This window comes from Pygocentrus nattereri, chromosome 2 (assembly GCF_015220715.1).
Source record: "Pygocentrus nattereri isolate fPygNat1 chromosome 2, fPygNat1.pri, whole genome shotgun sequence".
Classification (NCBI taxonomy): domain Eukaryota; kingdom Metazoa; phylum Chordata; class Actinopteri; order Characiformes; family Serrasalmidae; genus Pygocentrus; species Pygocentrus nattereri.
The window spans coordinates 33,566,898-33,591,661 of record NC_051212.1 but is presented as its reverse complement, the minus strand read 5'-3'; the positions used below and the strand labels follow the sequence as shown (position 1 = coordinate 33,591,661).

At 37.9% G+C, this 24,764-nt stretch overlaps 2 protein-coding genes across 4 annotated transcripts in view; both read right to left on the bottom strand.

Annotated features, from left to right (window-relative positions):
- pde5ab (phosphodiesterase 5A, cGMP-specific, b) overlaps positions 1 to 9,933 on the bottom strand; it is a 64,371-nt gene extending 54,438 nt beyond the window's left edge. The window contains exon 1 of the mRNA XM_017712480.2: positions 9,786 to 9,933. Coding sequence (XP_017567969.1) covers positions 9,786 to 9,790 — 5 coding nt within the window. The 5' untranslated portion in view covers positions 9,791 to 9,933. The remainder of the gene's footprint in view (positions 1 to 9,785) is intronic.
- Positions 9,934 to 16,660: 6,727 nt separating this feature from the next.
- On the bottom strand, positions 16,661 to 18,743 carry LOC108436116. Of its 3 annotated transcripts, none has more exons than XM_017712393.2 (6): positions 18,657 to 18,743; positions 18,068 to 18,436; positions 17,495 to 17,539; positions 17,187 to 17,294; positions 16,908 to 16,942; positions 16,661 to 16,802 (listed from the first exon to the last, which is right to left on the bottom strand). In XM_017712393.2, the coding sequence occupies exons 1-6, from the start codon at positions 18,697 to 18,699 to the stop codon at positions 16,677 to 16,679; spliced, it is 726 nt and encodes a 241-aa protein (XP_017567882.1). In that variant the 5' UTR covers positions 18,700 to 18,743; the 3' UTR covers positions 16,661 to 16,676. The 3 variants fall into 3 exon arrangements, with proteins under 3 accessions (XP_017567882.1, XP_017567884.1, XP_017567883.1); XM_017712395.2 differs by having other exon boundaries at positions 16,661 to 16,799; XM_017712394.2 differs by having other exon boundaries at positions 17,495 to 17,536.
- Between the last annotated feature and the right edge of the window lie 6,021 nt (positions 18,744 to 24,764).

Below are 24,764 nucleotides of genomic sequence, written 5' to 3'. Positions count from 1 at the left end.
AGTAGAAGTCACAGCAAAAGACTCTAATCCCCACAGGGAACTATGGTGATGGATCTGTGATGTTGTGGGAAATATTACTATACATGGACTCAAATACCAAGACATTTTAGATCAAAATCTGGCAGCCTCTTCCAGGAGGCTATCACTGGGTCAGGGTTGGAACGTCTAGCAGGACAACGGTCCACAGTGTACTTACCAATCTATACAAAAATCAGTAAACTGATGACAAAATAAAACTTTTACAGGGGCCACTGCAGAGAGAGCTGAATATGTGAGTCTACAAGCAAAGACCAATGACTATGAAAGATCTGGAGAGACATATGACATCAGATTCCTGTAGATAACTTCTTCTGACCTCATTTGGTTCTGCAAGAGAAGATTCAGTGCTGTTATCTTGGCAAAGGCCGAGCGGACAAAGTTTTAAACACCTGGGTGTGAATAATTATGACAGCAAAAGATTAGATCGCCTCATTGGAATGTTACATTACTGTCAGATTTTCCATGTATAATCAGACTGATAAACAACCAGCTTTTTTCCATTTAAGCTTTAGCCTAACCATGATTACCAATAACATTTATAAGCCAACTATTGTTTATTACATCATAGCAACAAATATACATATCACAGTCATTATGCTGTATTTCTGCAACTCTCTTGTCTGCACATTGACTTCTGCTAGGCCTCTTCTCTGCTAGTGGTGTATGACTATTTTATCTTTATTACTTTGAGAACTTTATCTCTGAGGTCTTTTATCTACAATTCCTCAAAGTAAAACACCTGGCCAAGGGTTTCTTGTTTATTTTGTGTAAATTATATATCCTTTTTTCCCCTAAAGACTACATATTTGTGTGTAAGTATATGGGTGAGTGATCCTAGATGCTATATCTTGACAACTTTCCATCCAAGTGTGTGATCGTAAAACATTAACACAGCATGTTAGATCTCACGAATGTTCCATCTGTTCTTTAAATGGTTTCCATGTGAAATTATAAGGCTGTGAGAACAATATGTTCACTTTTGTTCTCCTTACAGAACCTGCTTATTAGATATGCAAAACCAGGTATTAACTATTGGGACTGTTATCAGTAAAATTATGACATAGATTGTTTATTTCTCAAATTAATGAGCAATACCCTTTTACTTCCTCACATTTTAGTGCTATTTAATTAGTTCTTTGATTATTTTAAAAATGGTGGCTGAGCATGGGCCGAAGGGCCTTTATTTCATGTATTGTGTTGTTACATGTTCAATGGTCATTCTTTTATATAATATTTGCCTCTGCAGTGTCCAGCTGTGCCCAGTCTTTGAGCCACTTTGGCCCTCATAGTCTGCGATCCTCTGAGGCCCTTTGAAGTCTGAGCCCCCTAGGCACTGACCCAACTAGGCTGATTAGTAATCCTTCCCTGACTGGGACTTGCATATACCCACTTAAAAGTGCTCAGCAATAAGCTCTCTGTAGAGGATGTGCTAATTTATTTCCACTGTATGTCATTTGGCCAGGGGCGTTCAAACTTTGCATATGACCGTAAACACTCTTGTTTAATGTACACCATATGACCAAAAGTATGTGGACACCCTACCATCAGACTTGTATAAACTTGTTGGATATCTCATTCCAAAACCATAGGCATTAATATGGAATTGCCCCCCCCCCACTATAACAGCCTCCATTGTTCTGGGAAGCTTTCCACAAGAGTTTGGAGTGTGTCTGTGGAAATGTATGCCCATTCAGTCATAAGAGCATTTGTGAGGTCAGACACTGATGTTAGATGAAAAGTTCTGCCTCGCAATTGACGTTCCCATTACTGCCAGAGGTGTTAAGTAGGGCTAATGTGAGAGGCCTATGCAGGCCATTGGAGTTCCTCCACACCAAACTTGTCAAGCCATGTCATTAAGAACCTACCTTTGTGCACGGAAGCACAGTCACGCTGAAACAGGAAAGGAACTAAGGGGCTGAGCCCAAACTCTGAAAAACAGCCCCAGGCCATTATCCCTCCTCACCAGACTCTATACATTCCAGTAGTTAATGTTCTCCTGGCATCTGTCAAACCAGGATTCATCCTCCAGACTGCCAGATAGTGAAGCATGATTTATCTCTCCAGAGAACAAGAAGTGTGCTTGCATGATTTTAGGATTGTGTGGAGCTGCTTGGCCAGGAGACCTTTTTCATGAAGATCCTGAAGCTCAGCTCTCGTGCTGATATTGCTTCCAGAGGCAGTTTATAATTTTATGTGTTATGCACTGGGTGGCTGTGCGTTTGCATGGTCTAGCACTTCATGGCTGAGATTTTGTTGCTCCTAGATGCTTTCATGTCATAATAATACCACTTACAGTTGTCTAGGGCATATCTAGCAGGGCAGGAATTTCATAAACTGACTTGTGGCAAGGGTGACATCCTGTGACAGTGCCACATTCAAAGTCATTGAGCTTTTCAATACAATCCATTCTACTCCTGGAGAATTGGCTTTGTGTTGAATTTTATACATATTAGCAATGAATGTGGCTGAAACACTTAACGCCAAATTTAGGAGGTGTCCACATACATTTGGTAATGTAGTGCATATCTAAAATACAAAAACTAACAACATTTTTTTTTCTATTTTTATTTAATAAATGGAGAGCACATTTAAAACATATACTCATTCACATGTGCACAGGATACAATCTGGCAAGGTGCCCTTCACTAGTCATAATTAATTTCTCGGTACCAATCTGACCCACCTGGAACAAGAAAAATCATCATAAAATTGAAAGTGACACAGCTAATATGCTAGCCACTGGAAAAAATTGCATGAATCATTCCTGCTTTAATAGAATGTCAAAAACATCCATGTCCACTCATTGCTTGGCAGTGGCAGGGGCATCTGGTGGCCCAGATTGAGGCTGCAGGCTGAATTACTTTGCTGTGGCCCCAGCCCAGATGATAAATGGGGTGACAATGAACAGCAGGCAGGGACTGAGCAGAGAGGAGCTTCAGGTAATCAGCCAAAGCCAGCCTGTGTCTCTTTTGCTGATCTATTACTAGCATTGTCAACCAGAGCAGGCAGATCTCTTGACCTTCTAATATCTGGAGCTCAGTATAAATAATGCAATTAGAACTTCATGAAATGTAAGTAAGTAAATAAAAGTAAGAAAGTAAAGGTGCCGTGTGCATTTTTGCCAAATCATACCCAGCAATATGCTGCATGCAATTAAAATGATGGCAGTCAGTTATGGCAATGACAGAGGATGCAGAAGAATAAACAATTGCAATTGACACTGAAGTTCATTATCAGCATGATTGCCAAGCACCATGAAGATTTTATGCATGTAAATAATGACTATAATAAAATGAAAATGAAATCGTATTATGTTTGGTCATATATCTAATATTTCTCATTATGAGATGTGCAAATTTTACAAGATTATCCGAAACAGACATATTTATTTGTTTTAAAGGGGCCCATATACTATGTTCTATCCATGGAAGTATGGATTCCATTAAATTTGCTGATGTTCTGGAAATGTGACACAGGACGATGACCCAAAACACACCTCAAAATCAACAATGTACTACTTTTGAAATGCCCTCACAGCCCCCTGACTTGAACATCACTTAAAATCTGCGTAGATTTTAAACCTGCAAGGTGCGATATCTATCAAAGGGGGTGTTACTAAATACTGACTTAATACCTGGTTGTGCCTTTGGGCAAGCAGTTAACACCAACCCTCCCCTCCTGCCCCCAAAGGTGGCATTGCTTTTATGGCAACAATGTGCTGCTCCTAGAATGGGCATAGCTAGGTAGGAAAATGGGGGTGTAGTATAAGAGGTGACTGAGCAACCAGAAGATTGTGGGTTGAATCCCAGGACTGACTGAGCATGCCTAGTTTTACACATACTACAATTACTTTATTATTGGTTTCTATGTTATAATATTTAATTGGTGTATAGTTTTGATTGAACACACAAAATAACGCTTGAAGCAAGCTAAATTATGGGCTAGTGGATTAATGAGAAAAATTGAACATATTGACTAGATTGACAATGATTTAATCACGTCCATCATATGTCAATGTATAACATTTCAGTGTCACGTATTATGTGCTTGTGGACATATGACTCAGCCAATCAGACCTTAGAACAGCAACTACCTGTTTTGTAAATGATTCTTTAACCCTTAGGACTCACTTCTAGTCTTCATAACTTCAGAATGGTTTAAGCTACAGACCTGATCCACATCTCAGGACGTTCAGCAAACCCGCCCCTAACTAGGTAGTATGATGTCATCAAGCCGTAACATCAGCATTAGTGAGCAATTTGGCTCAGAAACCGCCCAAAATCCTGACTATTGCTCAGATTTTTGCCCTTCATATTCCAACAAAAGGATAAACACTGACATGAATCCCAAATGAGATCATGAATCAGAGTCTGCCCTTACAATCCAGAGTGATTTCATTCATCTGTGACCATCCATCATCCAGTAATCCTGCTCCAAAATCATCCACAACCCACTCGCTATTGTTATATTACATCTGGGCTTTTAGCCTTCATATTACAAACAAAGGGTTAAAAATAGCAACATGATTCGCCCATCAGAACACTTAGAGTAACCTCCCATCACTAGTCAGAGTGAAAGAAACCAGCTCTAACATCCCACAACACAGAAATACAGCTCACAGCACAGCCATAACTTCTGTAACACCTGCTATTAGCTCTAGCCTTCATTTGGCAACAAACGGGTTAAATCATACAAATTCTATTGGAGAATGTAGTGGTTTTGGAATTTACCTGCTTAATAGTGAACTAGTCTGCATTAGACTAGCATTTCATAGTAAAAAACACATGTCTGATGTCAATGCAATAATGTGTCTCAGAGATGAGCATGGAACCGGATTTAGTGTCCAACTTTTGAAAATCTGGGAATTTATCATGCATTAGGCCGAGACTCACACACACACACACACACACACACACACACACACACACACACACACACACACACACACACACATTTAGCATTCTGTTTTTAGTAAGCCCTTGTACTGCCCTGGGCAGTGTTAAATTCTCCTCATCTGTACATTATAAATGCAGCTGCCAAATACAGTCCCATGCAAAGATCTAGGTGGCCCTGGTCAAATGACATGTTTTGCTGATTTGCTGATTATGTTACTTATTCTTTACAGAAAACACAGTTCTGCACATTTTATTTTACTATTACTGTTTACTTGCTGAATTTAAAATATTTGGACAAAAGTAAATATAAAATGTGCAAAGGTTATGGCACATTATTTTTATTGTATGTTTTATTTTTTCTCCAATATGTTAAACAGAGAAAAACAAACAAATTGTGCACTAAAATTTGCTGTATTTGTTTGCTCTCTGTTGAGGATATGTTAAATTATTTTCACTTAGAAAATCAACAAAGACATGTGACTTGACTCTAGGTATTCAAACAGTTTCATGTAAGTGTAAACTATAGATGTTCTTCACTCACCATACACATACTGCATATTGACCACCTGAGTATTACAGTCACACCTGCGTTTTATCAGTCTCTGGTAGCTTAATCACACTGCTATGGTATTACTGTCATATGAAACAGAAAAGCAGCTCTGTTTCTTTGCTGCACACTGAGCAAACTGAAGATAAATATTTGGAATCTTGAAATTCACTTTTCCGAGGCTTTTTTTTTTTTCAAAAAAACTTCTTTACACATTGCCTTCATACTTGATATTTTTAGAATCAAGGGCTTGAAATAACTCACATCCCGAAATGGAATTTGAAGATCAACATGTTGAGAACTTGGCTCTGCAACTATTTCCCCCTAAGGGAATTAATGACTCATAAAACCTGGATAAAAAGAGATTGAAAACCTCACATGTCCACAGTTATCACACAAGCACCTCCAAATACTAATAGAGGAAAGCTCTAGATCCTCTCATGTGGACTGAATATGATTCATCTACCCTTTTTGCTGTCTTTCTGGACAGTCATCTCTCTCTGCTGATGAAAACCATATGACTTTTCCATTTGTTTGGCAGCGACTTCAATATCTGCCATGGGGACACAAACTGAAAGAGGTTCCTCATTCTACCACTAAAGGCTCAGCTGAAAGCTCCTTTTATATGGTATTCAAATAGATATATTTTGTATGGTTTTGGAAAATCCCAGCCTTAGTCTCAGAAGATAATACTGCAGTACTGACACTCATACTAAGGCAAATCTGCCCAGAAGTTATAAGGAAATATTTTATTCTTGATTAGTGGTCAGCAGCTCTGGTCAAAGAGATCTACTTTAATGCATAGTTTTACTCCAACCCTTACAGAGTTAAGCTTGACTCCACTGGATTCATGTAATTGTAGTCTTCAAAAGTCCTTGATAAGCTGAGTGAGACTTGGGTTGGAGGTGAAACCTGCAGAAAGGTCAATCTCCCACAAAGGCAGGTTGCCCCAGCTGTACATAAGTTCAGACATAAGCTAGTTACAAGGAAAGTGTGTACAAAGTTCAGGCTTACAAATCACTAAATCAAACCAACTAGTTTCCATGTTCAGCTCAGTATTTGCTACATACAGTCAGGTCTATAAATATTTGGATGGTGACATTGAAGTTATTGTCATGTACTGACAGCAAAACTGAAGGAAAAACACCCCATGAACAAGCAGAAACAAAAGGCAGCTGCAGTAAGGCCTGGCTAAGCATCACCAGGATTTCTCACCCAGTGTGTAGTGATGTCTATGGAGACTTAAGGTGGCCAGTGACTTATTATGACATCCGACCAAGCATTAAAAAATTACACTTTAATTAATTTTTAGTTTGTTCAATTACATTTGAGCCCCTACAAGCGAGGAATATATGCATAAACATGAATTTGATTCCCATTCCAATCACCCCATTTTGATGTAAATATCCTCAAATTAACTTCCAACTCCAACATGAAACTACCTAACTGTTACTGATTAGGACAGGATTTATGGATTGGTTAGGATAGTTTCAAACTAAGTCACATTAATTACTTTTAATTTGAATTCAGAACCATTAGCAAACTGTGTTTTGCACACAGAGGAATTAGACCTCTACATTTAACCCATCTCATGCAGTGAAGCATGCACCCACATACATGCACATTAGTGAACACACACACACACTAGGGGCAGTGAGCGCACTTGCCCACACTTGGGCAGCCCTATCCATGGCGGGAGCAGTTGGGAGTTCGGTGCCTTGCTCAAGGGCACTTCAGTCACGTATTATTGGCCAAGGGGATCGAATCGGTGACTTTCTGGTCACAAGGCTGGTTCCCTAACCTCCAGCCCACACCTGCCCCAAGGAAGGACTTAGTAAAGACTTTGCATACAAACAAAAGTAGAAACATACACAACATTCATGCAACCAAGTCCAGGAGGAGGGCTGGAGACCAATACTCTCAGCAAATCCAGCAGCTGGTATTCAATCTATGCCTTAGACATGTCACTAATTATATTTATTATTTATGAAGATTGGACTTTGGTACATGGGACAAAATCATGAGTCTATACAACCAAAGAAGGCAAATGACTCACACACCAAAACAGAGGGCCAAACAGGCCAAAAAAGGAAAGATAATAAGATAATATTAACAACCAATCCCATTTAAATTCTATCACTGAACGGAGAAGATACTGAATGATCTGTTTTCAGTCCTGAAGTCCACTGATTCATTGCCTCTTCACTTTTACCCTCTAGATAACTGATGTTACCATAGAAGCGAAATGCACATAATCCATCAATAATGCCAATACATCAGTCCTGTAGCAAGACTATTAACTGTTTAAGGTCAAGGCTAATGTACACCTCACTGCAGCCGCTTAAGCTAAGAGGCCTATTGAGGTCACAGAAAGCCTGGAGCCTGGAAGAAGCACGATATGTAGAATATTTACACAGGTAGCACTCCTAATAATAAAAGCTTCTTTGGAGCAATGCTATACCATTCAAATCAATGAAGACCCACTTTTAGTTCATTAAAACCATAGTTATCAAGCTGGTCCTCAGGGTCCCCAGACAGTCCACACTAACCCTCAATCCCAACTCCCAGCAGAACATCTGGTGGTCCCTGAGTACTGGTTTGATACACAGACCCATCACAAGCCTTTCAATGGATGTTTCTTACAAGGACCATTATTTAAATCAGCAATGAGAGTGTTACACATAATGTTCCCAATTAAATGCTTTCATAGAGCTGCACATCCAAGCCAAAAACAATTAAAAACACATGTAAAAGTCAACTGGGTTTGTTTGTTTGATTTGTTTGTCATGCTTCGGTGGCCACTTATTTTTGATGTACTCATAGTTTTAAAAAGAACATGCAGTTTTGTGTGAAAGTTTGGGCACCCCGGTCAAACAACGTTTTATTGATTTTCGAAGTGAAAGTAACACACTTCTACACATTTTAATGCACAACTACTGTTTATTTGTTGACCATAACATATTGTAAACAAAATAAATAAATGAGTAAATCATTCATTAATTCAATAAACACACACATAAATAAATGTGGCCTGTGCAAAAGGTATGGCAGATTTTATGCTTTACGTTTTTTTGTCCTCAATATGTTAAAATCCGAAAATAACTACAAACTGAGCACATGTGAACTGCTGCAAGCAGGCAACTGAATTTCCAATGAAATAGATTTCGAATGACCAGGTAAACAAAACTCTCCCTCTTTCCTTGTCAGGCCAGCCGACGTACTGAAAGTAAGTGTTTAAAGTGTTTTATAGAGAAATTGAGCAATTTTGCAGAAATTTGGAGAAAACTGCCATGTTTAAGTGTGTTAAGTGTAGGGAATGTTTTCACTTAGGTTCACTTCATAATCACTAAAACTTGTAATTTGACCAGGGACATTGCGTGTTTTGCCTATTGAATATCAACTGAAAACATGTGCACTATGAAATTATCTCTTGATGAATGGTGCAATAGAAATGATCCAAAATGGCTTGGAAAGAAACCTAGGTCAGTTAACGTTCGTTGAAAATTGAAACAGTGTTTTCCTGCCTTCCCCTGTAAAGTTACCATTTCGGAAACACAATATTTCATCACAACAATAATGAAATGTATTTTGATACAGAGACAAGGAAGTATTAAGATATTACACAGACAGGCACCAGAAGCCTAACGAGCCTTGGCAGTAGCGTGGTGTATTCTCAACTTTTGCAAGTGCCAAACTAAGTGCAATAGGATGGAACAAATGTTCTTTTGGGTCAGACATAAACACTCTCACGACCTAGACCTCCCCAGAGTGAAGCTCGCTATCGTGGGAGCCCGGCTTCTTTCTTGTGTGATGGTGTGTGCAAATATTTACAAATGCTCTTTCATGTAAGCAGACACTGCCGCATGAGGACCAAAAGACAAGGTTAATTGCAAAAACTGGAAATTAAGCTGAAGCCTTAGGCCAGGGTTGAGGCAGGACAAGACATCCCAACTTCACTATTATGGACGCAGCTTTTTGAGTGTAAATCATGAAAAAGGTAATCTACTGTGATTATACTGACAAATACTGAGAGATTTTCATCTTCTTTGCATTCCAGATGGCTAATGTCAGGACTGTTCAGGCAAATAGACCGTTCCTATGTATGTTACTTGGTCTGCAGGTCTGCTGTTTTCATATTCGTGACCCTGTATATATATATATTTATTGTTAGGTACACATTAGTTATACACTCACAGTCACACCACACACACATATAAGTCTTCCTAAAGTCATTACTTCAAGTCTCTTTCATTCAGGCTTTGTCCAAAACAATTCCGTAGCAATCCCGTTCTGTTCCAACTCACCCCATGATGAAGATTCATATCAGCTCTGCCACTTCAGATAGAACAGTTTCTTCTATAAAAAAGCAGTATCTCTGCCTGTGTCCTTACTTCTTTCCTTTTCTCTCTCTCCTCTTTAAACTTTCCTTCTCTGACAGAGGCTCCTGCTAGACTGGCTTTTATTTATGTCCTTTTTAGGGACTGGAGGAGATGGAGTTTGCAGAATTACTCTCTGGCTATTCCAGAGAAGAAAACTCCCCCCTTTGTAAGCCTACTGGGAGGGCCTTTAAAAAATCTGAGGCATCAGTGTGTCTGTGAGTGACTGACTGTCTGTGCCATTTGATTCAGTTATCAGCATTTCTGAATGTATCTGTCTGTTGGCCTGTCCTCGTCTTTACCTTCTTCCTTTTTGTTGTTATTTTTTTAAAGAATTGATTTTTTTGAGCAACAAAAGATCTCCCGTATGCGGTCACTCAGCTGTCAGTAAGTGGACCCTGGAGCAGGTTGGTTGGCCACTGGGATCCAGCATGGAAAAAGTCTTAGTTCCCTTTGCGTGCAGCACCTCAAGGTAACTAGACTCTAGGGTCCAGCACAGGTAATCATGTGAGGCAAAACAGTGCCAGGCCTTGAGCTCAGGAGAGTTGCAACCCTACCAGGATTAGTTAGCTTGGTCACAGGCAAAAGAAAACATGCCAAATAAAACATGACTCATGGAGGATTTTTTAATGGGCACATTTTTACCAATTTCTTTAATTAAAATGACAAATGGCTGTCACAGAGGTCTTGTGTCACATTTTAACAACAAGGGCAAAGGCCAGCAGAGGCCTCCACTGAAGAGAATGATGCCTCTTACCATTAGTGTTTGATCCATGAACAGATTTTCTTTACTAGCTCTCTTCTTTCACAATTTAACACAATGCACACATCACAGTTTCTCACTGAGGCTGCCTTTAATAGTTAGCTAATGCTAGCAAGCCAAAGTTAGCTGTAACATGCTCAGTAACCATTACAAGGATTTTGCAATCCTTAGCTGCATGTTTCAAAAAGCCTGACACAATTAATACCATGTAGACCCCAGTTATTGAAGGATAAATCCATTTAATCCACACTTGAAACTTCTAATTGCAGCCTCTTCTTATTGCTGTTCCTCTTATACAAAGACTACATGAGGTAAACCAAACTGGCACATGCATGTTGAAGTTAATAGGCCAAAAAGGGCGGCAGTCTTGCGCCAAGTCCATCGCCATGTTTCCAGGGCAACAGCAGCAGCCTGTGCATAAAGACTCAGCAGCTAGCTAAACAATCCTGAAACAAAACAGTTTTTTTCTTCAAATCAGCTCAATGGAAATTGCATTTTCAAGCTCAAAACAATGCTGTAATCTCAAAGGGGGAAATATAATTGCTAATGTTTGGTGAACTGGGCAGAACTTCCAGCTGAATGGAACTCTAGTCTCTGTTGTATGCTTAAAGGGGGAACTCGTTCCCCCTGCACTTGCATAAACCATGTGACCTTGTTCCCGGAAATATTTTGACATGCTTGCCCTCGCTTCATGAATCCTCTCTGTCTTAATCCCCGTTTGGCAGCCTGCCGCCACTGAGTGCAAACCATGTTCCACACTTCATTTTTCACAAATTGTAGTGCATCGTTTGGGCATTCGAGGGCTCATTTCCTATTTTTCATGTATTTTACAAATTTCCCAAGACATTTATGTGGTTTCAACTGACCAAAATCCGCCACGAGTCTTTTATGCATGACCATTTTCCAACCTCCTTTAATCCCAAAGAATTAAACAGTCTGTTTTTGTCCGAGATGAGATGCATGGCAAAAACTGCAACATCACTTCAAAAACTTTTCATGATAGGCAATATATCACTATATTCCTTTTTCTGAGACAAAGTTGCACCACATTTTAAAAATGTGCTTAAAAAAATTAAGAATACATTGATTTGCATTCAACACTCTACATACTATGCTTCACTAAATCTAGTTAAACAGGACAAATTATACCCACATGCAGTTTTTCAGTGATTTTAAGCTTTGATGACAACCATGATAGGCTCAGAAAAGCATATTGTGACCTATTGTGATTTACTTTATCACAACAGCAACAGCATCCATTGTTACTGTTAGAAGCTTGACATATGTAAATGATCTCTGGTCTGGTTGGCTGCCCTGTATTGTGATTCATTCAAAAAGCAGTCCAGGCTGAAACACTGCTTACAACTGAACCATGAAAGGGCGGAGCTAAATTTCTGAATAAATTAAAAAAGATACCGTGTTTGTGTGACATTACAAAAACAGTGGATTCAAAGCGAGTCATTTGGATGACTTTTCATGTATAGACTACGTGGACTGAAAACAAATGAAATCAAACAATGTTTATATACTACAAAGATCAATTTTATTTCAAAGCAATGAGGAACATTCAAATGTCCTTGATATGGGCCTTTTAACAGTGTTGCCTTTTAACAGTGAACAGTAAAAGAGTCTAATCTGCTAACAAAGTGCTTCATTTAAGACACAGGAACTGAAGCAAGTCAGGAACTGAAGCAAGTCTTTCCTCCAAACTCTGCATGCAAAATACAAGGGTATCATTTGCCTTGGAGTTGAAGGATGTTGAACCCAGTCCAAAGCCAAAAACAACAGTGGCCTACGCCAGTGAAACAAAGTGAGCAGCCTTCAAAACAAATAGATATAAAATAAATGGAAAAAGAAAGCAAAACAAAGAGAATTGTAATTAGAGCAGCCATGACTATGTTCGAAAGACAGAGATACTGATATTTGATCAGATGTGGAGTAAAACGTGTGGTGTTGCCTTTGTTTGAAGTACCTGTGAACTGACCACTGTATGGGACGCCAGCTCGGAAGTATGCGCTGCTTTCATCTCCTGCTAAATATGCCTCTGATCTTTTCCCCTCTTTGCTCTCTTTGTACCGGTAAAGCAGGTTTTGAGGGATTCGTATGTGCCTCACGTTGCATTCACAGAAGAGTCGGATGTGCAGAGTCGCCGATTCCTTTGTAATCTCTGAATCTCCTTCTTCTGCCTTTCATTTCCAATTCATGAAAGGCTGAAAGGATGGAAACAGCACTTTCGAGTTTGCATTTGAAATTCGTTTTAGCCTCAAATGACCCCTCCCCTGCCCCCATTCTCTCTCCCTTTCGGCCTCCATCTCTCATTTGTTGAAGTTCAAGCTGAATACAGCTTCTGTGACTATTGTAATTGTGGAATTAAGTGTATGACAATACTCAGTCTTGTAGTTCCCTGTGCTTACAGTATAACACAGGTCAGAATGTCATGGGACGCTTGTGTAAGGGTTTCATTCTCTCAAAACTCAACCAGGGGAAACATTGACCTCACAGTCTAAATCGAGAAACAATGGTTAGTATTGTTTCACCCTAAACAAGTACATCATGCGGTAGTTATTTTCAGCGATTACAATGTTTCATTCATATTCCTGCATAATGAAAGTGCCTTACACTTAAACAGCTTGATTGTTATACTGTGCCTCAAGACTGATATGTAAATGATGTCTGTTCTGATTGGCTGTCCTGTATTGTGCCTCATTTGAGAAGCAGTCAAGGCTGAAACACTCCTTATAGCTTCGGTGTGAAAGGGTGGGGCTAAACTGCGGGAGGCTGAACGCATGAATGTGTGTAAATGGATATACAAATATAAAGGAATTTGTGACATCACAGAAAAGAGTAAATTCAAACAGATTTTCCAGCAATAGACTGTAAGAACTGAGAAGTAAAAGACGTGTTGTGAAACTTTGTGTTTACATAAATCAAACTCTTTTATTCAGAAAAGATACTGAAATGTGGGTATAACAAAGGCTCTCTAGAGGTCTTTGAATCCATTTCCCACCCGCTTATTCAAAAACAGTATCAAAATGACAAAAACACAGAACCAGAGAAACAAAAGTACCAAAAAGTAAAAAAGAAATCAGAGAAAAAAGTCCAAATTAACCATAAATCCAGCAACAGCTGTGAGATATACCACACACACCAGGTAGGTAGGTAGGTAGGTAGGTGTGTGTGTGGGGGGGGGGGGGTTGTGTGTGTGTGTGTGTGTGTGTGTTTTGGGGCCTTATAAAGGGAAGTACTCGAGCTGCAGGTGAAAGAGGTCAAGGTGTCATCAGGACACATCAATACTCAGGAGAGGCTGACCTCTGGTGTCGACGGCGGGTATTACACCTGACAGGTTTCCATGATTTGGGCCCATTAACGCATTTACCAACTCCATACTGTCAGTGCACCTTGTTCTACATTAGCCATTATGCCTTTTTCTGTAGTTCTTTAGTCATCATTATGTCTGAAAGGGCAGTGTATTTATCGTTTTGCCGACAGAAACGCTTTATATTTTGCATGTTTATAATAAAAAACAGGCACTTGAGCTTCCTTGCGTGAGGACTGTGGAAGGCATGATTTTTAGTAAACGCGCCATCTGCTGGTGGTGCAGCATTAAAGCAGCTTAACGTCTCTTTGTAGTTTCTTGCTGCAGTGACTGGCCGCTGACCAGAAGCTCCTGGCCTTCAGGTCCGTCTGTAGTCAGGATCTTCTCTAGTGGGGTGAAGCGAGGTGGCGGTTCCAGAGGCCCATAACTATAACAGTAAGCTGGATGAAGATGATGTGTATCAATGAGGTGCAGTGTGGTTCTTCATCTGTTATACAGTTACCGGTCACATAGACTCCAAGGGCATGTAGTATTCATGAATGTAGTTTCAATTTGATCCCCTTAAAAACAAACAAACAAACAATTGAAAACACGCTGCTCCGCTTCCTTGAGCTTTTATTTGATCCTGGATGAGAGCTCAGACTGAGAGTATGAGATAAGAAAACGCTTCGGGCAAAAACAAGTGTTCATTCCAAAAAACAGACAGAAGAGAAAGGAGAAAAAGAGGAGAGGGGCACAGGCGACATCTGTTCCCCCACAGAAAAGGTGTTTACTTGTGTGTCCAGGTAAACAAGCTAATACCTTAGCTTAGCTGACTAATGGCAGGTAGAGGCAGCTAAAGGCGGCTAGCTAGCCGGCTGAAATATGGCGTTAGGGCGACGGTTACTTGACCAAACAAGGACAAGGGTCGTTAAAAGGAAGGAAAGAAGGACCCCACTTGCACAGCACCCCGGTTTGAGTGCTAACAACTTAAGGAGCTTCAGTCAGTGAAATGTGAGTCGGTGTATGTGCGAGTTAGCGCGCTGCTCAAGCCGTGAAATCAGACAGACAGCTCTGAGGTGCTAACTGTGAAGACATATTACAGTATATTACCTTTAGCTGCCAATTATTCATTGTTTTAAACCTGAATTCTAACTTTAACTTGCTCTTTGTTCATCTCACTTGCAAAGAAAAACATATACAAAAAAAAAATAAATGTGTAGTGGACAAATTACTTTTTAACAGCAAGTGAATAAAGTCAAACCTAGTCCATTGTAAGACCTGCGCTATTAAAAGAGACAGTTCTTCAGCAGTTCTTTACATTTACCTTTCAACATTTGGCTGACGCTCTTATCCAGAGCGACTTACAAGTTGATTACTTTACAGAAGTAGGCGAAGGTGATGTTAGGAGTCTTGCCCAAGGACTCTTATTGGTATAGTGTAGGGTGCTTACTCAGGTGGGGGATTGAACCCCAGTCTACAGCGTAGAAGGCAGAGGTGTTACCCACTACACTGTACCGACCACTCTTTTAGTTCTTTAGAAATGAATATAAAGAACCATGAACACTGAAAGGACCTTCTGCGTGATAAATGGGTTCTTTGCATCTTGAAATTGTTCTTCAGACTGGTAGCGATAGAGCTTTACATGCTGCTGTGTAGAATTTTTTTGAAAATGGTTCTATTGTTATGATGTCAAACTTGTAACAATAGAAGAACTTTTTGGGTGGTATGTAGAACCCTTTTCAAAAGGGTTCTATATAGAACCGTCTATAGCACACTCATGCACATTTTCCCTCAATCTGAAGAACCCTTTCATCATACAGATTTGTTCTTTGAGTGTTCATGGTTCGATATAGAGCTATTTTTAAACTAAAGAACCCTTGAACTAAAGAACATCATCCTTTTTAAGAGTGTATATAGTGGTGTTTCTGATTTCTGCCAGAGTGGGGAATCGCACTGCTTTGGTGATCTATTGATCTAAATGTTTGGCGTAATGCATATTACAGTTATTAATAATTAATAAAATGTTGATATTTTGGGCTCTGTATATCGATGCTAGTTTTTAACCCAAAATTTAGCTAAATTATACTGTATTGATGTGTCACCTACACCATTTAGCAATGGCACCACTTTCAGGTAATTAAAGGGAAACATCTTATACCTCTTTTTCAGTGGTTGCGGTCTGCACACCTGTATAGAGGACATGTAAGGTGGACCTCATAAAGTGGTCAGAGAGTGGAAGTACAAGGTAGGTGTCTCTGGATGTTGAGTGTAAATCTGGAGGATATTAAGTATAAATACTGTCTTTATACTATCAGATATTTTAGTCGTTGACAAGCACATGAAAAATGCATTCATTCATTCAGTATTTTGTTAGTGTTTGAATTTCATTTTACAACTGGCTAAAGTACCAACAGACTATTGAAAAATGTAAGCTTTAATAAATCAAACGCACAAGTTGCAACTACAATACCATACTTGGAGATCAATAATGCCTTAAAGGCTATAATTTGCTGTGAATTCTAGGATGATCTGAGAACATTGTCTATGAAGGAAACCGTGTTTAAAATGCAAACAGTTTGGTTTTAAATGAAATTTAGATTCAGTAGAATTTGCTCCAGATTTATACAGGTAAGTGTCAGTTTGGCTTTCTTCAGGGGTCAGTGTGATAACACTGTAAACAGAAGCTGAATTTTATAGAGCATTGTAAAAAGAGACACTGCACTTTGCATTTTAGATGTCCATTTATTTCTGCGCAGAGTTATAATGCCTCTTGGTGTCGCACAGCTCCATATACGACGGTGGTGGCCACCTTGGTTCTCTTCTGTACAGTTCTCCTCTCTTTGTTGCCAAAATTCAGAGCAGCATAGTTTACTTCATCCGTCTTCTGTTTTTAAAAAAAGTCGCTGGGATTATTTTCATAGCTTTGAGATTCTAAATGTTACATTGTACAGTTATTAGTTTAATCAGTCCACATTTAACTACCACTTACAGTATCACTTGCGCTGCCAACCTCACGTGTTACACCTACAAAAACATACACACATGTAATGCACATTATAAATCGCGTTTGTGGTAAAAAGTAACAGCAATATATTTCAATTTATGAAATAAATGAATAAATTACTGTGTTTCATGAAGTATGTTGCTTTAACAAGGTGTTGAATGTGGAACTTTCTTCATGCTATAACAACTCACTAATTGTCCTTTGTATTTATGTGGATAAATATGCTGTTTGATTCTCAATAGTAGAGTTTTTACACATTCTTACTTGATCTTTTCTTCCTCAAGAGATGAATGAGTAAAATGATGAACAATATGGATGCCACGTTAGTTGTTGCTAATGCAGGCACTAGGTATTCAAACTGTAACCTTTTTCCTGGAATCACAAAAAAGTGAAGTATTTGAGTTTTGCAAGCACATTTGATCTTACATAAAATTAAATGTGATGCATGTAAATTATTATACAGTAATGAAAATGGTTTGTAAGTGTTCTATCTAAATAACTTTATAACAAGAGGGCACAGTTAACCATAAAGTAAAACATTTCTACTGTTTGACAAAAGCAGACACACCTACCGTCTATCTTTTCTTTGTCTTTGGCCGTTGTGTTTGGTGAAACTGCTGTAAAACAGTACATTCACACGTGATGCACATAATCTTACTCTGAAAATGAAATATAGATTTAAAAAGTTGCCAAAATAGTCTGATTGGAAGGACTGGATTCCTGCTTAAGATAGTCTTACCGCTAGTATGATGGTAAAATATAATAGACTAGGTTAAATATAACAAGTTATAATTTTGTGGATTTGGAATATTCAACAAGGACTAAAATCCCAAAAAAAGAAATTCAAAATATTATAGTAAAGTACAAGTTAGATTCTATAAAGTCAATTCAATAAAGAAAATGTAGCTGATGGATAATCACAATATGTTTAATAAAAGCATTGAACAGCTATTTATATTTACGTGTACAACATTTAGCAGACGCTCTTATCCAGAGCGACTTACAAAAAGTGCTTTGTCTACTTGGGGAAAGTATCTTTGCTAGTTAGAAAATTATATATTACAGGCTTGTACTAAATGTGTCTTGAAATAAAAAAAAAATTCTGATATTAAAAGGTTTAAAAATTTTCTCACTTTCATACTCACCCTCAGAAAGTTCTTCAAGCATGAGCTTACTGCCATTTCCCCAAAAAAGCTTTTCATAAGTAAAAAGCCCACAAACGTATGTTGCAACATCTGCTTGTTCCACTGATGAAAACGACAGATTGAAGGTCTTTTGGTTCCATGTGACTTTGATTCTGGAATGGTGTTCAAATTGTTCACCCAGTGCCGCTTCGTTCTTTAATGATTTAGCTGTAGCTACACAGACTGGAGCTTCATTAAGAGGAATTTTGATCCAGAATAAATAAAAGTGCCCAGTTAGCAGAATGTGACACTTGAGATTGATGGAGTGTCCAGGCTGTACTTTCACTGTTGAGTCCAGCTGTGAGATTAAACCTCCAGAAGCATGTCCACCTTAAAATGACAGGATGCACAACTGCAATGAATATCTGTTGAACCTGAACTTGAGAATCGTATGAGAAACTATTAAAGGAATATTCATATCTTTGTGCCTTAACTGTGAATCTGTTTCAATGTTTTTACTCGTTAAACTTATATTGTACTTATAACTTATATTGTAGCCAAGTTTTTCTAGATTAGATAGAATTAACAAGAGGTAAAGTTATATACTCACATTGGACCATGACTAGAAAAGTTAGATAGAACAAGCCAGTCATATTGAGGTTGACTTAAAGAGAACTTTCCTCTGATCATCTAAAACTCTGCTAAGATCAAAGAAAGAGGTGGGCTGATGTAGGAAATTGCCACTTTTACATGCAGCATGCTGATAGGTCAGTTTCACTTACGTTTGTTGACTACAATAGCTGATGTATGTTACACTTAAAATGTTTTCAATGCTGCAAAGCTTCTCTCAGTGAATGCTAACCCTTTGTCAGTATTATGGAGATGATGAAAAGGACCAAAGATTAAGAGTAACTAGTAGAAGTAAAATCATGTCATGTCTTTTTAGATCTGGAATGTCTGAAAGGAAAAAAAATCATTTTTATCGGATGTATAGATTTTGGAAAAAAAAAATACCTTGTAGGTTCAATACTAGAATCTTAATACTAAAGTTTTTTCCTGCATTCAGAGAATTCCAAGAATGTGCAAAATGCTAAAGACATTCAAGGAAGACAACAAATTCCATACTGGCTCAAATTCTGAGACTTGTAACGAAAAAAATAGCCATCTAAAAAAAGTGTGCAGAAGATATGAAAGGGAGCAGTGTATTTCTGACTGCATACATGTCTCTTAATTAGGGTTATATATATACATACAGAAAGAAGTGTTTGCATTGACTAGCTGACTGATGTGTCCACTAGTCGGCGATGTGGGCTTCTGTTGACTAGTCAGGCACAGTGCCTCATTTTACTGATGAAAGACAGCAGCAGCAGAAGTATGTCGGAAGGAAAAGGGTCCAGAAGGCAGATTTTCTGCTCAACAAGAAGCCAGACATATCTTGCTAGTTTGGAAATCCTTCATATGAGCTTAAACTAATTCCGCTGTCAATTGAAAGTTGTGTAAGACTATGCTAAAATATAGGTTTTGTAGCTAAATCTCTAGCTATTGCTAGAATAGGTTTCAAGGCCCAATATGATTGAACAAGGCTAACTACAGGGTCAGTGACCATTTGTAATTAGGCAGTTCACTGGAGCTTGTGCTGTCTCACTGCCTACTGCTACAACAGGACAGAATGTCATGAAACCTTATTGTCTTTTTTCACTTGTGAGCATGGAGAAAACACAGGACGTTATAAAAATATTGTGTATTAAGCTGCATTGTATTATCGTGACTAGTATGTTGGCTAGTGTTTTAGATGGAGCTAACTTATTGGCTTGTGGCCAGAGCATTAGACCTGGATACATAGCTAGTGTTTCAGAAATTGTACTTTTATAATGTTGAGAATGCTCTTACAGCATTTACATTAGCTTATTAATGTCAGGCATATTTTTGTAGTCACTTCTTTTTATATATTTATATTTGATATACTTTTTCTGTATTGAAAATTGTATTCAATTGAGACACCACTATATTGTACTGATGCTACCTTGTACCTTTACATCCCTAATAATACTGAGAATGGTGACTCTTCAAAGAGATGTGTGCAATAAAGTCAGGTTCATAGTGTAGGTAATGTCCAAGGTCGAGTAGGTTTTACTTGTAGGGATGTAATGATACACAAATTTAATACACACTGCAAAAATGTGTTTTTGTGTTCCATAATATTTTATATATTATACACACACATATATATTATTGCTTTCTCAAGGGATAAGTGGCTCAAGGTGTTTTTTAAAACACATGCAAATGTTATAGTTCATAAAAATAATATTAAACAGATTAATTTCTGACGTGGCTCAATCAGTTTCAGCAAACTATGGAATCTAGGGCTCTGCAACTGAGTAGTGGCACAGATCAGAAGCTGTTGACATCCCTATAGAGCGAGTTATTTGTTTTGCCTGTCCAGTGATGTCTGAGGTATTAGCATTGTTATTAGATATGGATGCTAAACGGTGTCATACTATCATACTTTGCTCTTCATTACTGTACTCAGATGGGCAAATGAAGCGTTCCCAATCAGGAGATGGAATCAAGGATAATTTCAGGCTTGCTCCAGCTTAAGCTTGTTCTCTCTGCTTGCCATTTCTAACTGCTTGGCTAATCAACCATCCAAGGCTGACTAACCAAAATCAGTAGTATAGTGTGCTTTGTTTTTGAAAAGCACTCATTTTTATTCATTTATAGTTATTACTTTTTGGAATATCAGGGATTGTGTTAATAGAACTGTAGAAATAATTCCCATTATCACAGATTTTATAGCATGAAATCTAACTATATTGAATTCCCAGTGTGTATATAAGTATAAATGTTAACATGCATATCATGACTCCCATATACAGTATGTATAATTCTAAACACACTCATTTCTACATTTGATGAGTGTATTTGCAGTAATCACATGTTCAAACCTTTTCTTAGAATATTATGGAAATTTAGCGGAGCATGCCACCTACTGGTGGCGTGTTAGTAAAGCAGCTAACGGCAAGACTTCACATGGAGTAAATAATGTGGTTTTACCACTCATGCGTGTTTGTTTGTAACAAAGGCCCCTTTTTTGACATTATTTATTCACTACCTACAATAAATATTTGAATGAATTAAGTGAGACAGAAGAAATCTTGTTTAGACCTACTCGCTGTTGTGATTTTCAATCAGTCAATCAACCTTTATTTATTTATTTATTTTATCATTACTTTTTTTTAATTTTTGAAATTGTACTATTACCTTACTAATTTCTTATCTATTTTTGATCTTAATTTCTTACCATTTAAATCTCAAGTTCTATTTTTATCTACTTTTATCACTGTTATTTTAAATTTTCTTTTAATTTAAAATGATTAAATGTAGTTATCATTTTCTTTGTCATGTCAATCCCTGTTTTTGTAAATGCTCGGCTACATTGAAAATGAGGGTTGCCCTCAACGTACTTCCGAGTCAAAATAAAGGTTGGTTGATTTGTTGTGATTTTTATTTTTTTTGCCAGCTGGTCAGTCATAAAGGTCTTGAAATGTCATTTTTTAGTAATCCTATATTGGCATCTTCCTCTAGCCTTGCTTTCTGGTCAGTTTCTGGCCATAGAGCCTCTCTTGGCAAGATGTTTTTAGTCAGTTGACCATTCGTAACCTTGCAAACTCCAGCAGTGTCGCTGTGCCTGATGCACTTGTACCAGCACAACCATGCCACTACAATGTCAGGGGCATTGCTGTATTGAGAATCATCAAAAAATATATGACCATATTTGGTTACCAGGGGTCCTGTGGTCAAAACTCACAACTGTTGAGGGGGGTTGACAAGTGGAAATGTGGAGCATATAAAGACAAAATATTTACTGATGCCAATTACTATCTGATACTTAAAAAGATTCAATTAAAAATAATTTAAAAAGAAATTCATGAAACATTTATGCACTTTTTGTAATGGTCTGCTGATAGTATGTAACAGACAATAATACAATATATTACAAAACTAAGATACAGTGAAACCGATTACAACATCAGTGCTGCATGTTTAATTCCCAGATAGAGAGCTGGCAGTGAAACAGACACAATGATAAACTTCACCATCAATTCTGAACTGATATGAGAAAATGTTTCATGCATTAGAGTTAAAGATGGGAGCATGTTTACTCCTATTTACTTTGCTTCGACAAATATAACAGTTGGTTATTAGGCTTGTTTTAGAATTTAGCTATAATTCCTCTTGGTGTCGTACAGCTGCATATAAGACTGTGGTGTCCATATTTGTTCTCTTCTGTCCAGTTCTCCTCTGTTTTTGGCCAAAATTGAGAGCAGCGTAGTTTAATTCATCTGTCTTCTGTTAATGAAGAAAGTCACATTTTAAAAGGACATTAAAACTGCAATGAAAAATGTAGTCATTAATACATTTGCTGTAAACACCCTAATACCTTTCTTCAGTTGTATCATCTAGAGGTAGATTTTGCAGTTTAAACACTAGGAAAATACCCTTCTGATGATGTATATAGAAAGTAGGATGATATTTTGAACAGCTACATCTGCTTTGGGGTGGATTTGGGGTGGGGGGGCTGTTTTTGAATTAAAAAAAAAAATTTTTGAGGAAAACTTTACTAAGAATTCGATTATCATGCTGCACTTGTATATCCGTGATAACTCTTTCAATAGAGAGGATGGAGTACTGAAGCGATAGTAACGACTTGTTAGATAGGGGTGACGACAATCTAAAAGAAAGGTTAACGAGGCTATGCCTGGCTATGTACCCTAACTCAGTTTGCCTTCTTTTCTTGGGCTCAAAGGGTAAAAAAAAGTGTCTCTGTCTTCCATTTTGTTTGGAATAACGGTTTTATTTATTATGTGCTTGGTTGGATATAACCTTGGTACAACTTTCTAACCTCTCTAGTCTAATGCAGTTGACTAGCCAATCGCTCTGGCTCTAGTATTCTTCTCTTCATAGTTTTTCACATCAAGGTATGCTAAACTTCGCAGGCATTCTTAGATTGAGTTGTGCCTTTAATGAAAAATAAGTCATGTGTGATGATCAAGGTAAGAGTTACACCAGTGCTAGCTTGTATTTATTTTATTAATTTTTTATTAATACATTAGCAGCAGTCAGAATTGGTTGACAACGCAGGGATTCATCATGTTTGTATGATGTATTTGTGTAATGCATGATGGATATTAGAGAGGGTTTCCCTTTAACTATTTATTACAACTTCAGTTATGTGGAATATTTAGAGAGCTCTGGGACAAAGATCATAGCTTTTTAGATTGTTTTCATAGCTTTAAATTGTACAGTTATTTAATTCATCACTCCCCATCAAACCACCACTTACACGGTCACTTGCAGTGCTGACTTCACTTGTTACACCTACAGAAAAAGATACAAATACATGGCACACAAGATAAAATGCATTTGTGATCAAGAGAAGTGTTTTTGAACAATGTCTGAAATGAATAAATTGCTAAGCATTTAAATCTTTAACCAAGACAGCAGTGTGAATATGCTGAAAATTCGTATGTGGTTACATATGACATGCAGTTCATTCTTACCCGATTTATTCTTTGTTAAGCGGTGACAAAGAAAAATGATGAGAAAAACTGATGCTGCATTTGTTGCTCCTAATGCAGCCACTAGGTATTCAAACACTTGCTTTTTTCCTTTTACTACAAAAGAAAGTAATTAAGAACAGATTTTAACTGAAATATTTCCAGATTTTCAAATAGAGATAAGGGATACTTTTTCAGTTATTATCCTAATACAAATAACTTTAGAATAAAACACTTTTTATTGTATGATGAGTTCATACTCACCATCTTTCTCATCATTACTTCTGTTTGTGTTTGGTGAAACGGCTGTAAAGAGAAGTATAGTAAGTGTTTTTCTCATGATTTCACTATTGTATGGTTACAATTGAAAGATCCTTGTTTATTGGATACTAATGGACTAATCCAGTCTGTGCCAAAAGAATGAAAGCATGACTAAGGAGGCAATGGGGTCTTGAAACTACAACAAGAGTAAAATGACCCCCACCATGGGACAAAAGGCCCCTAGGTATTTAGAGTATTTAGCCCTTTTCCCACATGTTTGGCACAACAGAACCTCTGTGATCTCTGGTTTCATCTAATAAGCTACTGATGCTTCCAAAAGTATTAGCCTTTCACATTTTCAAAAAAACTTACAAATTTCTCTAAACCAAGTTAAGACAAGTTAAGTATTTTTGTTATTCTTTATTTCACATTTAATAGAACAGTGTTTATGAGATATTATTTTTAAATAATAAAACAAATGAAAATGGCATGGACAGAAATATTGGGGCCCTTCATGTAATATTCCATAGCTCAGCCTCTGGAGAACTGTAGTAAAGCTCTTTCTGGAGCAATGAATGAAATTTCTACACCTCTCTACTGGTAGTTTGATCAAAATTTCTTAAGCAAAGTGCTCCAGTTATGTCAGAATTGATGTGTGCCTTCTCCCAACTATGAGTTTAAGCTCTTTCTAGAGAGATTCAGTGTTATTTATATCAGCTGGCCACTTCAGAATGGCCCAATGTTTTCTTCTAATCCTTCTCAGATGCTGTTTGAGGTATATTTTAGGTCATCGTCCTGCTGGAGCACCCACGACCTGCGACTTAGACGCAGTTTTCTGACCATTTGTTCTACGTTTTGCTTCAGAATGCCACCAGATTTCCTTTTGCAACCATGTCCAG